Raw genomic sequence first — 17,162 nt, forward strand, 5'->3', positions numbered from 1 at the left:
CCACACTCCCTCATGCACCTCACGTCACACTCCTCCATGCACGTCACACTCCTCCATGCACGTCACGTCACGTCACACTCCTCCATGCACGTCACGTCACGCCACACTCCCTCATGCACATCACGCCACACTCCCTCATGCACGTCACGTCACACTCCCTCATGCACATCACGTCACGTCACACTCCCTCATGCACATCACGTCACGTCACACTCCCTTCATGCACATCACGTCACGTCACACTCCTTCATGCACATCACGTCACATCATGCTCCTTCATGCACATCACGTCACATCATGCTCCTTCATGCACGTCACGCTCCTCCTCCACTACTTCTGTGTGAATCTGATCGTTGTTATAACCGAGGCAAACTTGTTGTGTTCGTGAGAAAGTGCTGTAGGCTCGTGTGGCAGATACGTTTGAGACTTCAGGCTGGTGTGTGAGTTGTGGCATGTTAGTGCACTCGCCTTATCTGTGGGTAAAAAAAATATAATTTGAATGTGTGTTCTTTTGCTTCAGGTATAAATTGCCTTGCCATTCAAAGGCAGCTCACTTTGACATTGAGTGGGGGAAGGAGGATGATGCCAGTCTGCTGATCGGCATCTATGAGTACGGATACGGGAGCTGGGAGATGATCAAGATGGACCCCGACCTCAATCTCACTCATAAGGTAAGCACCAATCGCTAGGCCTTGATGGCTTCAGACACTGATTCGTGTGTGTGTGTGTGTGTGTGTGTGTGTGTGTGTGTGTGTGTGTGTGTGTGTAAAAACTTGGTGCTGAACTTGACTGCATGAACCCTTGTGCGTCTGCCCTGATCAGTTGCTGCCTGACGACCCCGACAAGAAGCCCCAGGCCAAGCAGCTGCAGACGCGCGCGGACTACCTCATCAAATTACTGAGCAAAGACCTGGCCAAGAAGGAGGCGCAGCGGCAAGCGGGCACGGTAAGCTTAAAACAGCACCGACACCGACGCCGGTTACGCTAAGCCTCAGACCCCACCGGCGCTGGTCACGGTCGTCGAGCTGGACAGGCTGCCTCTGAATGACCCGGAATTTCCACCCCTTGGCTGAGTCGTGTTCTGTCTGTGAGGTGGTTCTGTTGGGTCTGCAGCTTCAAACACCACCAAGAGATTTGCTGAAGCGGAGCGTTTGTTCGATGTTGTTGTTTTGCTGATTTTTTTTGTGCTTCTACCAAGTAGGCTGCGTAGTATAATGGTTTATTTAATTTGTCTGTTTTAATTGTGTTTATTTTTTTAACTAAAAATAAACAAAGTTGGTACAGTTAAGTGTAGTAATCATTGACATGGATCAAAGAGTTTGGTTGTAAAAAATACAATTGTGTTGTATCTGTAACAGTCTTACACAACAAACCAGCAATAAAGGCCACTTCACGATTGCTCCAATGTTCAGATTATGTTTACTTACTGTGGATGAGAGGCAGAGACTGACTTCTGGCCTGGTGCCGTCAGTTAGCACGATGATATAGTGGTGATGTAACCGACCGGAAGGCAAATGTCCTTTTGCAGGGGGAAAGAGGGTGATACTCATGATCATTCATGAGGAAAGCCTGATTTAGTATGTTGAACTGCTTTCAGAAGCGGCCCAGAAGTGGCAAAAATAGATTAGGGGCATATTAATAGCATAGCTGAGCTGCTTCTGGGTCGCCTCTGAAACGCGTAGCGGGGCATTTGATGGAATTAACTAGACTAGAATGGCAGCGATCAGCGACACAGCCGCTCCTGGTGGAAATCGAGGGTGAGTGAGTGTGTGGCGAAAACAACGGTGACTGCGGACAGCATTGTCCTCCTTTCACACCTGCAGCTTGTCCCGTCTGAGACTACAATTACACAGAGCCTGGATTGCCTGAATCCGGAATTTTTTGGGAATCTGGTACCCGATCACGGAGCTTGGTCAAGAAAATGCTAATTTTATTCACGTTTACACGGAAACGCTGGATCGGAGCGGTTGAATCTGCTGTAAAGACGTCATGGAGCATACGCATAAAGTGACTAAAAACAGAAGTCGAGATCAAACTAGCAATCTTCCGATTGCTGAAACTTCCGTCTATAATACAAATCTTTTCACGTCAGATTTGCTTATAGAAGCTATTGCTGACACTTTAAAAAAAAAAAAAAAACGGTGCAAATAGATTAAACAGTGATAGATTAAAGTGTGGCTTGTTCATTTCATCCCTTTTCTAACCAGCTTCTTATCAACATCAATTTAGTTTTAATTGTTGCTGTTATGAAGTGACGCAGCGAGGTTAATAAGGGTTCAGGCTGAGGTTACGAGACAGGCAGTGGGGCTTTCATGTAGGGCAATGACATCATCGGGTTAGAAAGTGATAACTTTCACCGTTTTGGACGTTTACAAAAACACAGATCCGCTAGCGGGTCGAATCTACCCAGTCTGGAGACCGGATTCAAAAGGTTGCGGATTTAGTGACCCAATCTGCCGGGTTTGCGTTAACGAGAGGCCGATTTGCAAACATTTCTTTCCGGATTCAGGCAATCCAGCCTCCGTGTAAACGGCACCTGAGTGTGTCTGATATGTTGCGTTTTCCTCTTCAAGTGAAATGAGCACTGTAGAATAAAGGCTCGATGTCTGGTGTTTGAGATTCATCAAGACTTAACCTAGCTGTAAATTACCTGGTGTTTGAGATCCTAAAGTCTTGACCTAGCTCTAAATTACCTGCCTCTGTTTTTTAAGGCCAACTCTCGGAAGCGGAAACCCAGGGGCAAGAAGAACAAAAATGTGAAGCCAGTAAAGGTGGACGAGGCGGTCAACAGCCTCTCCTCAGCGCCTCCTTCGGACAAGAGCTCCGAGGAAGAGGAGGACAAGGAGGAAGAAAGGGTGAGTTGAAACGGACCCAGCACTGCGTGCGCCGATTCTAAAACAATCAGTGGGAAGGGTCTTCTAGCTCATTGAAGAGATGCGTAATTTGTGTTGCCAGAGCAGTTTGGCTTATAGATGTATATTAGTGATATGTCTGTTCTGAGAGCAGTTTGGCTTAAAGCTATAGATTAGTGATATGTCTGTTATTGATTAAAGATATAGATAAGTGATACGTCTGTTATTGATTAAAGATATAGATTAGTGATACGTCTGTTATTGATTAAAGATAAGTGATATGTCTGTTATTGACGGCCTGTATGATGTAGATTAGTTATATGTCTGTTATTGATTTACCGATATAGATTAGTGAAATGTCTGTTATTGACGCCCTGTATGATATAGATAAGGGATATGTCCGTTATAGAATAAAGATATAGATTAGTGCTTTGTCTTATTTATTTACAGATATAGATTAGTGATATGTCGGTTATTGATTAGAGATATAGATTAGTCACATGTCTGTTATTGACTGCCTGTATTTAGGTGAACTGTGGTCTGACCTCATTTCCCCTCCCCCCTACAGGAAGTGGCGCCAGTGAAGCCCCCCACCAGACGGGGGCGGGCGGAACCCGTGGCCGTCAAGGTGGAGGAAGAGGAAGAGGAGGAGGAGGACTCCGAGCCTGAGCCCCTCACCCCCAAAGAGCCCGAGGAGAAGGAGAAGGAGAAAGAGAAGGAGAGGGAGGTGAAGAAGGAGGTGAAGAAGGAGAAGAAGGAGGACGCCCGTGACGGCAAGGACAAGAGGGAACCCAAGGAGAAGGAGGCCAAGCTTCCGGAGCCTGTGACTCGGGTCGAGGAGTCGCCGCTGGAGAAGGTATTTATTACCTCCGCCAAGGAGGTAATGTTTTCGCCCCTGTATGTTTGTTTGTCTGTTTGTCAACAGGATTACGCAGAAACGCATGGACCGATTGCCATCAAACTTTGTGGGGAGATTGGGTAATATAATGGCAATAATTGATTAGATTTTCAGATGTCAAGGTCAAAGGTCAAGGTCACAAGGCGGAGGTTTGCATTCTCTGAATGCTCCCATTCTTGTTTATTATTTCAATTATCTTCTCTAAGTACTCAAAGTCGCTTTACAGAGTTCAGTAGACATTTAGACACAGTCATACCGGTGGTGGTAAGCTACGTCAGTAGCCACAGCTGCCGCTGGAGAAGGCATGCTACCGCCATGGTAACTGCCCGGCTTTATTGACTGAGTTCTTTGTTTTCAATCTGGTCCTGGTGAGACTGCATGAGGGGGCTCGGGGTGCTTTCACACTAAAAGGTTCTGGTGCGGGGCCAGGGTCCACTTGAGCCGTTAGTTTGGTTCAGTTTGTTGATGTGAAAGCTGTTTTCTGAACAAGGCTGCCCTGCGAGGGAGCGTACCGAGGGGAGCGCACCGAGGGGAGCGTACCGAGGGAGCGTACCGAGGGAGCGTACCGAGGGAGCGTACCGAGGGAGCGTACCGAGGGAGCGTACCGAGGGAGCGTACCGAGGGAGCGTACCGAGGGGAGCGTACCGAGGGAGCGTACCGAGGGGAGCGTACCGAGGGGAGCGTACCGGAGTTCTCCAGAAAACGGGGGTCCGGTTTACCTGAACTCAATTTTTTTAATAGTTATTTGCGAAGATATCCATAGATTTGTAAACTTTCTGCACTGGCAGCCATCTTTCTTCAAAATGTTAAAGAGTCAGTTGGTTACCAAGGGGATCGCAAGGCATCCTGGGAAATGTAAACTTTCCCTTCAGCCGTAGTCTGGTTCTGATCGCACTCCGTTTGAAGGGTTGAACAACACTTCCCCTTCGGTCCAAAAGAATTGGACACCCTACCCCTTCACGCGAACGCGCAAACGAAGTGCTAGGGCGAAGTGCTAGGGCGAAGTGCTAGGGCGAAGTGCTAGGGCGAAGTGCTAGGGCGAAGTGCTAGGGCGAAGTGCTAGGGCGAAGTGCTAGGGCAATAATGGGACGGGGCCTTTACTACGGGGCCTTGTGCGGTTCGTATTTGGTGTGAAGGCTCTCTGATCTGAAACCCGGGAGAAAATGCTTTTCATGACATCGGGTGGATCCAAATTCTTTCACCATAAATAAATGACCGTTAAATGTGAAATTATTCATTAACATTCAATTTTCTTAAAACGGTCTTAAAAATAGCGACTAGAGGACAGCTAACGGTACATGGCAATTCATGCTTGAGGGTATGGATTAGGGCTGGGCGATTTTTCGATTTCGATTTTAATCGCGATGTAATTTTTTTCTACGGTTTTAAATGAGACGTTCGATTAGATGGCGCCTTCAAAAAAAAAAGAAAAAAGAAATGTTTTCACAGACCCGCGAATACAGCGCCGCACGTAGCCCATGGGCGTCGCGACAATGTAATTGGGGGGGGACAAGACCCCCTCACTTTTCAAAACAAGTCGTTTCGACCCCCCCACTTTTGCAGTCAAAATAGTGCGTGCGTGACTGCTGGTCTACTAGTCCATTATTCTTTCCATTGCTTCACAATTAAATCCGTTCAACTTTATCAGTGGGGAATACCCACAGCAATATAAATCCACTCCGCGTTTTCCTGGTGTACTACGCAGCCTCATCTCGCACGCAGATTCAACTGTCATTAATGTTCATTCATTCTCTGATTTGATCGGAGCGTCGCGCTAGAAGCAGACCACAGAAATGGACATACGGATTTTTTTTTTTTCGAAGAAGAGGAAAGTAAGTCAGAGTTGCCCAAGTTTTACCTGTAGTGGACAATTAAGGACCACCCAATGGACATTATCTGGCTATAATCGTATTGTTATTGCCATAACAACCGTGAGCTAATCTGGCGTTAACGTTAGCTAGCTAATGGCAGTTTTTCTAACGACAGCAGCGACTAAACACACACTCACCAAAGAAGATTAATTTTTTTTAATGTGTCACTCACTTGTATACCTCTCTTTGAGTCACACACGAAAGATGATGTCAATGCAAACATTGGTGTGCTGGGCATGCTGTCAAGCTTTGCCATGTATGAAAACTATTTCCCCTACGTGAACCGTTTACTTCTGGCAGCTTCCATCCTTAAAGACTTTGGGTTTCAATACACATTTGGCCATTTCTGACCTGAACAGTCATACTTTTAATGAGGTGGTCAGTTTGAATGTAGCCAACATAATTATCAGGCCACCAAACCTATATCAATTGTGAATTTGATATGCTGATAACATGATTTACATCTCAGAGAAAAACATGGTAAAATGCACCAGAATGCGGGTATTTGCATGTACGTTTTTCAAAAAATTTTGGGGTGATTTTGTTCATATCGTGATATAAAATCGAAATCGAAAATTTTTGGGGGAAAAAATCGAAATATAACTTTTTCCCATATCGCCCAGCCCTAGTATGGATGTGTGCTCAGCAAGCCAAGCTTCAAATTCATCTTGCATAGAAGGCTCCGCAAAAACCTCCTTATCCAACCAGCATCATTCATGGCAGAGCGAAAATAACCAAATGAACGATAACATGTAGAAGAAAAAAAACAGTGTGACTTCCCATTTCCCCCTCTCTTACTTTGCATCGTTGCTTAGCAACATTGGTAAATAAAAGATATAAACACACCAAGGTCCGCAAACAGAAAGTGTAATGTGATGGGAGACGGGGAAGGAAAGGGTGGGGAATAATCGCACTTGAACCAGCAAAACGGACCAAATGTGGACAGCCGCAAAAGATCAGTACATTTATTTGTGTACGCTTGAGCGTCGTTCGGTACTATTAGGGGAAAAAATCCACATCCTTTTCACTGCCTACCATTTCACCGCAAAAGTGATGGCTGTAGCAATACTCTGATGAGGACAATTCACTGTGATCTCTCAAGCAGGTGCTCCTGTATTTACCCCAAGCTGTATTACACCGATATCCACGCTGTTGAGCATAATTACTCCCTGGCTGGTGCGACCGGTTGACAGGATTAACAGATGATGGAGCCTGCAAAGAGCCTGCAGCCTGTGGCTGTGTGTGTGTGTGTGTGTGTGTGTGTGTGTGTGTGTGTGTGTGTGTGTGTGTGTGTGTGTGTGTGTGTGTGTGTGTGTGTCCGTCTGACAGGCAGTTGAGCAAGTTTTGTGTGCTTCAAGTCAGTAGCTCATGCTGTGACTGATTGACAGATGGTGGAGGTGTCAGTAGCTCATGCTGTGATTGATTGACAGATGATGGAGGTGTCAGTAGAGGTGTCAGTAGCTCATGCTATGACTGATTGACAGATGGTGGAGGTGTCAGTAGCTCATGCTGTGACTGATTGACAGATGGTGGAGGTGTCAGTAGCTTATGCTGTGACTGATTGGCAGATGGTGGAGGTGTCAGTAGCTCATGCTGTGACTGATTGACAGATGGTGGAGGTGTCAGAAGCTCATGCTGTGATTGATTGACAGATGTCAGTAGCTCATGCTGTGACTGATTGACAGATGGTGGAGGTGTCAGTAGCTCATGCTGTGACTGATTGACAGATGGTGGAGGTGTCAGTAGAGGTGTCAGTAGCTCATGCTGTGACTGATTGACAGATGATGGATGTGTCAGTAGCTCATGCTGTGATTGATTGACAGATGTCAGTAGCTCATGCTGTGACTAGTTGACAGATGTTGGAGGTGTCAGATGTGTCAGTAGCTCATGCTGTGATTGATTGACAGATGATGGAGGTGTCAGTAGCTCATGCTGTGACTGATTGATTGACAGATGATGGAGGTGAAAGGGGAGAAGGGGAAGAAGGGGGACACGCCGGTCCACATCACTGCAGGAGGCGAGGCCACCCCCCTCTCGGAGGAGTCCGAGGAGCTGGACCAGAAGACCTTCAGTGTGGTGAGTGACTGTCGGTCTGACTGTGACTGTGACTGTGACTGTGACTGTGACTGACTGTGACTGTGACTGACTGTGACTGTCTGTGTCTGACTGACTGTGACTGTGACTGTGTCTCTGACTGACTGTGTCTGTGACTGTGACTGTGACTGACTGTGACTGTGACTGACTGACTGTGACTGTGACTGTCTCTCTGACTGACCGTCTGTGACTGTGACTAACTGTGACTGGCTCTGACTGTGTCTGACGTCTGTGTCTGTGACTGTGTCTGTCGTCTGTTTCTGTGACTGACTCTGTGACTGATGTCTGACTCTGTGACTGATGTCTGTCGTCTGTGTCTGTGACTGACTCTGTCTGTGTCTGTGACTGTGACTGACGTCTGTGTCTGTGCCCCAGTGTAAAGAGCGCATGCGGCCAGTGAAGGCCGCCCTGAAGCAGCTGGACCGGCCGGAGAAGGGCCTGTCGGAGCGGGAGCAGCTGGAACACACCCGCCAGTGCCTCATCAAGATCGGAGACCACATCACCGAGTGTCTCAAGGAGTACACCAACCCCGAGCAGATCAAGCAGTGGAGGAAGTAAGTCAGCCGTCGTACACGCGAAAGCCACCAGGGATTCGTATGCCCTCATAGTGAAAAACTAATCGAAGAAATAATAATGTAGTGAATTTTGAAAGCAGTAGGAAAAGTGTGTTGTTATGGCTGTTGGTTGTTGGGGCCCTATTCCAGTAGTTGTCCCATAGGGGCTTCCGTAGAAATGCCTTGACTAAATTTTGTTCTTTTCATTACAGAAACCTCTGGATATTTGTGTCAAAGTTCACTGAATTTGATGCAAGGAAATTGCACAAGTTGTATAAGCATGCCATAAAGAAAAGACAGGAGAACGCTCAGGTCAGTGTCATGTTTCCATTTTGTATGGTTCATTTTATTGGTCCTCGACACTGACGTCTGTCTTAATCCTAACGGTTTTGTAAATCAGGCATGTTCGACTGTTAGACCAATGGATGTTTATGGTTTTATTGCGAAGATAATGCTCCATTTTGCTCCGTGTAAGTGCAGTGATTACACCGTTTACAATCGATTGTTTTCATTTCAGGCAGCAGACCAGAACACTAGCACTGTAAATACTCAAAGCTTTAAACACTCAGGTAAGTCTCTTCTGTTTGTTTCAATGAGCATACCAAATTCTACCAAACAAAACTCATATAATAATAATAATGGATTTTATTTATACACCACACTTAACAATACAAAGAAGTCTCAGGGTGCTTTACAGGGTTAAGCAGACAAGAAAAAAAAATTAATAAAAAAAAAAAATGAATGAATAATCATAATGAAATCAAGAATATGTATTAAAACAGAACAATTAATCAACGCAATCAAATTTCATTTGAACTTCTATGGTCAGTCTCTAGCTGTAAAGCTGTGCATTGCTAACACTACGCGTTGTACATGTTTGACTAAAGCTGTGTTGCCTCTCTCCGTCAGACATCGAAAGGTTAAAGGACAACTCGCACCAGGACGACAGCAGCAGGGACAGCTACAGCTCGGAGCGCCACCTCTCGTCCTCGCGCCTCCACAGCGCCAGCGAGCCAGGCAAGGAGCCACGGCACGCCAGCGAGCCGTACAGGAAGGGCGGCGACGCCAGCGAGCCCTACAGGAAAGGCAGCGACGCCCGCAAGAGGCCCTACTCCTTCAGCAACGGCAAAGACCTCCGAGACCGGGACAGAGAACGAGACCGGGACAGGGACAGAGACCAGTACCGCTCGGAGCGGCAGGACGGCAGGTAAGCGACCGACGCTTCTTCTTAACGTAACGCTGGGAAACAATTTTACACTTTTTGAGGTATGGTTTTATAGGCAGCTAGTTTTAGCTCCATCCTCAAATTCATTTTGATAGCAAATGGTCATGTGAAGGACAGATAAACACCTGTGTCTTCCTTACTAGCCATCCAAGATATGTTCTATGTAGTTCTGTGTACAAGGCTGGAACCCCCTGCAAAAATGGAAGAAAAGCTTTCACACGCATGACATTGCCAGCTATACTGCCCAAAGACACCAGTTAGTGTGTTGGCAGGCTTCTTTCAGTGTCAGCTGGGCTGTTGGTGGTGTTTGCAAAGTTTTTGCGTGGCTTTTAGGTAGTTCGCTTACTAGTTTTTGATGAGAGTAAATGAGAGTAAAATGTAACAAAAGAAAAAGCTGTGGTTTGGGAGCTGCGGGCAGCTGACCCCTGCATTAGAGTGCCCTCTCTGTTTGAATGGAAGGGATGTGGCTTTGCATCGCGTGACCTTAGAAAGGAAGTGAAAATGAAATATTCATTTAGCCGACATGAAGTGGTTTGCAGTTCCTTTAACACTTCTCTCTCAGCTTTTTTGAATTAGTTTGTTGAGTCATTTGCTAGCTTAGCATGTGCATGCTACTGCCCAATGTTGTGCTACTGCCAGTGGCATGGTTTTCAGTTGTGCTAGCATCAGCCATTTTAAATTAGCACAAAGCAGCTGCTGGTTTCTCACCCACTCCTTCATCTCTCCATCAGATACTACAGCGACAGCAAGCACAGGAAGCTGGACGACCACCGGTCCAGCCGAGACCACCGGGCGGGGAGCGGCTCCAAGGACCGGTCGCACTCCGATCACCGCTCCCACTCGGAACACCGGTCGGACCACCGCTCGGGGTCGGACTACAGCAGCCACCACAAGTCGTCTCGCGACTACCGCTACCACTCGGACTGGCAGTCGGACCACAGGGCGTCAGGCAGCGGGCCCCGGTCCCCCCGCGACCAGCGCTCCCCCTATGACTCGCGCTCGCCCCTAGGGCACAGGTCGCCGTTCGAGTACTCGTCCGACCACAAGAGCACGCCCGAGCAGATCTGGAGCAGCCGCAAGACATGATGATGAGCCTCTCCTGCGAGAGGAGCGAAAGAAAAGAAAACAAAAAAAAAAAGAATGAACGATGGAACGATGAACAAAACTCGCTGCAGACTGACTCTCACTCAGCCATAGACACAACTGAAACACAGGAAATGCCTTATGGGACTGTCCTACCGCTGGATCATGCACGCACTGCGTCTCTCTCTGGGGTCAGTGTGGACGCCTTCTCTCTTTCTGTCTCTCTCTCTCTCTCTCTCTTTCTCTTTCTTTCCCTCTTTCTCTCTCTCTCTCTCTCTCTCTCTCTCTGACGGGTGTCTCGGTGTTCAATCCGAGGAGTGACGGGGTTTTGGATGGGGGGGGGAGGGGGGCACAGACATATTTTTGTATTTAAGAGCAATGCTGCACTGTTTCGCAAAGGCTGCGGCATAGTTTTTTCCCTTTTTTTAATTATTATTTTTATAAATGAACTTTTTTCCTTTTTTTTTTTACTTGGACAAAAATGACCTGAGTGCTGCCCATCAACCAACACTGGATCCTGGCATTGGCTCATCACTCAGTCAATGTGGTTCGTGGCTTATTTAAAAAGTGTTCAGACACGTTTGAAAAAAAAGTAGCGCAAAGTATCATCCTGTTATCATGCCGAGTGTGTGGGTTAGAAGGGTGTTTTTCTAAAGCAGTCAGAAGGACTTGGGTTCACCTTCCAAAGTACCTCGTCTACAGTGTTTCTGTGACCACCTTGCCGATGATTTCTTCTTTGTTTTTTTTTCCTTTTGCATCATGCTTGAAGTATTTAATTCTGTTTCAAATGTAAAAATAACCTGGATTTTTTTTGTGCACATCTGAAAAATGTCCCTTTTCACACAAATTGTACTACTGTAAATTATTGTATAAAAGTAAAATCAAATGGGCTTTTCTCTCAGGCTTTTTCAGTTTGTCGTTATTTTGACTCTACTTTTTCCCCATCAACTCAGGCTTTTTGTCAACTGTAAGAATTAATGATCAAGTTATTGTTATGACAGTTAATGGTAATTATTCTATTTAGAATGTAACTCGGGAACTAGGGGGGTGGGGGGGAGTCTATTCCATTTGTGTTATTCCTCTAGGGGGGGGTCTTGTTTTTGTTTATGTTTATATTTGGTTAACGTCTAGTGTTTGGTTGATTCTGAGTTGTGTATAAGTCAGTAAGCAGATGGCAAACCTCACGTTTTAAAGCATCATGTGATAAAGTGTAAGGGTCTATGGTAGATAGAGGCACTTATATGATCTCAAATAAACTAGAACATTTTTATGGACTTTTTTCCTTTTCCTTCTGGTTTTGTTCTTTATTTTTTTTTATACATAATTGTAGGCAATAATGTAAAATCTTCTATGCAGCCCAAGTGTATTTCTGGCAGACTGCCCAAGCAAGTCGAATGCTGTTACAGTACACACTGATGTAAATAGGTTTTTCTCTATATTTCAAATTGAATTTACACTGAAAAAATGCATGGATTTTTAAAAGATATTGTTTTATATAATTGTTTATAAAGTCATTAAACTCGAATCACTGTTCTCACTTGTAATCTGGAGTTGTGTACGTGAAAGTTCCACTTTAGAATGTTTCCCTCCTGGATTTGTGGCTGGTTTAGATACAGAAAGACACATTTCTCTCTGTTCAAGGAGCTAGGGTGGACACATTTCTGGCAAAACTCTGAGGGCATTTCAAGAACGCATGGCCAGCCGTTAGGGGTGACGCTAGCATGCCCTATAGGCTTTGTTCTTGACATCACCCATCCGTGTAGACGAATGGACAGCAGTATTTTTGCTCTTTAATACATGCCACTCACTGCAGAAAGTGTTGAAATCTCTCATGCGAAAGCAATTGTAGTTTTGATCATATGATTTCTGTAATGGCAAAATTGACTTTTTGAATCCTTTATGTTTTCAGCAAATGTCTCTTGGTGCTTGGTTAATTGGGATGTCATGACTTGTAACTTATTCATTCTCCCAATGAAAGTCAAAACGTAGGCAGGAGGTTGTGTTTGTATGTGTGTGTGTGTGTGTGTGTGTGTGTGTGTGAGTTTATACAGAAAGATGAATTTGTTGCAAGTCAGGCAGAGATTTGTATTTAGACACAGCTAGACTAAAGATAGCTGTTAAAGTAGTAAAAGTTAAGGATGAACTAAATACTACAGTACTTCATGTTTCCATTGGTGTTCTGACATGTAGCATTGCGTGCCAGTGATTTAAATGGGCAAGCGTCCAAATGTAGGGTCCCCTAAAGACACGCCCATTCATTTGTTTGACAAATTCTGGTACAACGATCACTTCCTCCAGGGATGTTACTCAAAAATATACTTCCAAATGATCAGCATCTCACTGAAGTTTCCACCTTCACCACACTTGCTCAGTTTTCAGCTTGACCTTAATTCTGTCAAACAGACTCGGAACACAGAGACTCTTAATGGGCATTCTGGTGATCATTTGTTTAATGAGCAATTTTTGCTTTCCCTTTCAATGCTTTTGCCTTACCTTGCAAAAATTTGTATCAATACTTTTGGGTTTTTTCAAGGTAATGTAACTACTGTAGGGACGCTGTCCAGTCCACCACAGCTACGTAAAAAAAAAGACACAAAAGAATATTCTAGAATGTGAGACTTCATAAGTCAGTAAGTCTTCGACAGTCTGCAAATTGTGTTTGAGTAGAAAACCCTGCAATATTACATATTACCGATCTGTTTACGAAGAGGAAACCTCATGGTGATGCCAACGGCTATTAGGTTTGGTAATTTGAGAACAACAATCTGTAGCTGCTTTAATGGAAGCAGTCATAACAAGTTACCTCAAAATTATTAAGTAGTGAACCGGTTCGACAACTTCTGGTTTTATTTAGATATTTTAAGCACAGCAAGTGAACCAACAAAAGTAACGTTCAGCATTAGGATATACAATTTAAAGGTTGTGAAGCTGTCTTGCGGGCATTTGACAGCAACCAAAAGGCTTTAAATTAGTTACAATGCTTGAGTCTATTTGTTTCGACTTTCACAGACGGGAGAAGTGAGCAAGACCAAAAGCTATCCTCCAGTTGCTTTACAAAATAAACATTTAAAATAAAAACTTCAAGGCAACATTTATTAAGGTGTGTGACAGAGACTCCCCGGGTTTCCAACTGTTGATATGAGCTCCGCTCAAAGCATCTCCTTATTCGCTCTTCTTCTCTTCAAACATGATGTTGGCTGTAGCCCTCTTGGCTGTGAAAAGAAGCAAATCTACGTTTACACACTTTTGTAAACATAGTAAACATTGTAAACACTTTTGTTTTATTCACTGTTGTAAGGCGACCTTGGGTTTCTTGAAAGGCGCCCTATAAATAAAATGTATTATTATTATTATTATTACTTAATGTAAAAATTGGTTTTAAGTTTTTACAACTAAGTCTTTTAAGCAAAATGTCTTCATGCTAAGGTAAAAATGCAAAGAAGAATGGGATTACAGACACTGATGTTATGTGTAATACAAGTACAGGTGTGTAATGTATGGTAAGGTGACTGATTTCTGTCAGATAGAAAAAATGGGTTGGCCAGCAACACAGAAATGGTATTGTGCTCATTTAATAACTGAACAAAGGGTTAAAGACTGGAAAAAATGCACAAATCATTACACAAAATAAACGATAAATCGATTTAAAACAATGCTCATGTGAATGGCCACGGCATGCCTACTGAGTGCATTCCCTTACCCTCATCTTTGAACTTGTCGGCTGCTTCAGATGCCTTGTCTTTGATATCCTTCATGGCGCTGTCGATCCTTGCCTCATTCTTCAGGAAGATGGGACGAACGATACGCGTGTAAATCAAGACGGAGCCATTGGAGGGGGTGGGGGCCATGCACCACACCAAGAAAGCACCCTGCAAACAGAACGGAACATACAGAATAAAAACATTGGTTCTTTCCTTTTCCAGAAAACACAGTTAAAATGCAGCACTCTCATGTAAGCAGCACTATTAGATTCAACACTGGTGGTTTGAGGGAGAAAGAGGTTGCCATGGAGTTTCTGATAAGGCTACACAACAGAATGGGCATAGGGTGGGTCTGTGGTTGGCTGGCAACAAACAAAGCATTGTTCTGTTTGCACCACAGTGCTTCTCTAAAAAGACTTCTTAAAACGAACATTTGTTTATCCTAGAAAGAAAACGGTGGGAAAATAGAGTATAGTATAAGATAGTATAAGTAAAAATGCAGCTTTTAATGTCGTCAACTACATAGTCAACAACAAACTACATTAAAACATATAAGTTATTTGATCTTATTGTTTGAGTAGCATGTATTTGCAATATAAGCCCGTCTTTCTCTGACGTAGATTTCAAATGGACACACAGAACTTTAACAAACCGAAGTCAAATATTTGCCTCTTTTACCTTGAGCATATAGTAGAAGGGGAACCAGAAGAGGAAGATATCAGCAAAGAACTCAGCCACACTGAACACGCCATACACCACCCAGTAGGTCAGCCATTTTGTGTCATCATCCTTGGTTGCACTTTCAATTGCTTTGATCCTGAAAGTGACAAACCTGATTAAGTGGAGATACCATACAGGGAAATAAGCATGTAGAGACAATGTAATTACTTACAAAACCTGATTAAGTGGTATCTGGTGTTATAAACTGAACTACAACACACAAGTGTACAACCTCACTATTTCACGGCCTAAGAAATGGCTAACAAATTCAGGATCTTATCCCTGACAAGCTTTTCAGTGCCTAGACCCTGACTCACAGCTTCACTATGAGCGTGGGGCACACTAGGCTGTCCCAATGACCTTTACACAGACAGGCTGGGTAAGCACTGACGTCTACTTGAACACTAAGGAGCATGTGGAAGCATGTGGAACCAACTACCAGTGAAGCTGTGGTCACAACTGACACTGATGAGTCACTCGCCTTCTCGTGGTAAGGCAACCCTGTATTTTCTGTGCTTTGTACATACTCTTGAGTAACTACAGACTGACTTAATCACTACAATTCTACAGCAGTCGTTTCGACCATTACAGTCGACTTTTCTTTTAATCTGATTCCGTTTAGACTACTAGAAGAAAATGAATAAACATTAACATACTTGGGAATGCTATATCCTTACATTCTATTTAATATGTATGTATCTCAAATGCTTATGTAATTAGTACAGGATGTGTGAAAGGTGTATCATCTTGGGAGTAGGCCTACAGACCAATTAGCCAATACGAAGAGGGCAGGGCAAAGCACTGATGGTGCAATATAACTCTATCGATTGGCATGCTCCATTTAGTGTTTCCTAGAAATATTCCTGAAATTACTGTAAGCCAGTGGAGACTGAACAAAACTGGTGACGTTGGCCTGTACCACAAGTCTGCTACAACTTCCTGTAGCTTCTGACATGTGTAATATTGTTATCTGCATGACTTCCAGATTTCATTCTGATAGGCAAAGAAAGGTGAGGCCAACCACGAGGGCTAACTCTACGACATCTGCGCGCTACTGTATGTCACCCACCCTCGCTATCGCCAAAGGCTCCCATGTGTTAAGAGGGTGTATCCATAGTCATAACGGCAATATGGCCCGTAGGTGGGAAAGTGACGTAATTCGCTGACAATTGCTCTGCCCATGGCACTAACAGCTCGTTTTCCTAGCGTTACCGTGCGAATACAGTTTATACAGGGCACAATGTACTCACGATATATATGCTGGGTACGCGAATCCGATCAGGTTACACAGAAGAGAAGCTCCATATCCAATCACGAGATATATCGCAATAATGGCGATGATGGCTAAAATAGAAGTGGCGAACATATATCTGTGTTAAAATACAAGACCTTTTTCACATTATGAAACTGTGGTGGCAGAATACGTTGTCAGAACAAGAACAATCAACATCTGTTACCAATAAAAAATGTATGCAACGTGCATGATTTTATACATTTTGAGATACATTCACGTCACGTATTCATGCACATTAACGGTGTTGTGTTCTAAAAATGTACATGAAATATCGGAATACTAGGTTAGCTAAAAATGGCAACAGATTGCGTACATTCTGATGCCGTGCTGCGCTAATGTGGTCAACTTACCGATTGCAATATAGGACCTATTTACTCCCGTTTTCGTTTCAATCTTCTCCAAAAGATCTGTCATACAATTTTTCTCATGGAGAAACTTATCAAATCGTTCCTTTAATCCTTGTGCCATGGCTATGTTTCCTGTATGGCAGTGTCAGTTGATTTTTTTAATAAACTTCATAAACTGCGACACCCATGCACAATAGCTCCTTTCTGCTTCACCCAAAATGATGGAGTGAGCGTCAGAGGTACGCTTGGCTACGTCACGACGCAACCACACCCTTCCTTGTTATTAGAACAAACCATAGGGGAAGATAATTTTGTATTCCTGGTACATACATTATTTTGCAAAACATCGACTGTCTGATTACGTTGTTTATTTGGTGTGAATGCGTTACCACTTAAAAAAAACCTTTAAGAGCATGTGAGGACATAACTGACGTATCCGTTTTATGGTATCATAATATAAATGCACCTTTACTGTGAATAAATATCAACATATTCCAGTTCAAAGAAAGAAATTATATTATGTG

General features: G+C 44.1%; 2 protein-coding genes across 2 annotated transcripts in view; one reads left to right on the forward strand and one right to left on the reverse strand.

Moving 5' to 3' along the window:
* Nucleotides 1-11,607, forward strand: part of chd1 (chromodomain helicase DNA binding protein 1) — a 30,882-nt gene extending 19,275 nt beyond the window's left edge. The window contains exons 28-37 of the mRNA XM_080842826.1: nucleotides 521-671; nucleotides 823-945; nucleotides 2,711-2,854; nucleotides 3,420-3,707; nucleotides 7,574-7,696; nucleotides 8,090-8,268; nucleotides 8,481-8,580; nucleotides 8,786-8,837; nucleotides 9,178-9,475; nucleotides 10,225-11,607. Coding sequence (XP_080698952.1) covers nucleotides 521-671; nucleotides 823-945; nucleotides 2,711-2,854; nucleotides 3,420-3,707; nucleotides 7,574-7,696; nucleotides 8,090-8,268; nucleotides 8,481-8,580; nucleotides 8,786-8,837; nucleotides 9,178-9,475; nucleotides 10,225-10,579 — 1,813 coding nt within the window. The 3' untranslated portion in view covers nucleotides 10,580-11,607. The remainder of the gene's footprint in view (nucleotides 1-520; nucleotides 672-822; nucleotides 946-2,710; nucleotides 2,855-3,419; nucleotides 3,708-7,573; nucleotides 7,697-8,089; nucleotides 8,269-8,480; nucleotides 8,581-8,785; nucleotides 8,838-9,177; nucleotides 9,476-10,224) is intronic.
* A 1,798-nt stretch (nucleotides 11,608-13,405) lies between these two features.
* On the reverse strand, nucleotides 13,406-16,872 carry reep5 (receptor accessory protein 5). Its single transcript, XM_080842332.1, has 5 exons — nucleotides 16,642-16,872; nucleotides 16,248-16,341; nucleotides 14,956-15,094; nucleotides 14,277-14,445; nucleotides 13,406-13,788 (listed from the first exon to the last, which is right to left on the reverse strand). Exons 1-5 carry the CDS (start codon nucleotides 16,757-16,759, stop codon nucleotides 13,739-13,741), a joined length of 570 nt encoding a protein of 189 aa, XP_080698458.1. The 5' UTR covers nucleotides 16,760-16,872; the 3' UTR covers nucleotides 13,406-13,738.
* Nucleotides 16,873-17,162: the final 290 nt, after the last annotated feature.

Source organism: Sprattus sprattus (assembly GCF_963457725.1).
Source record: "Sprattus sprattus genome assembly, chromosome: 7".
Lineage (NCBI taxonomy): Eukaryota > Metazoa > Chordata > Actinopteri > Clupeiformes > Clupeidae > Sprattus > Sprattus sprattus.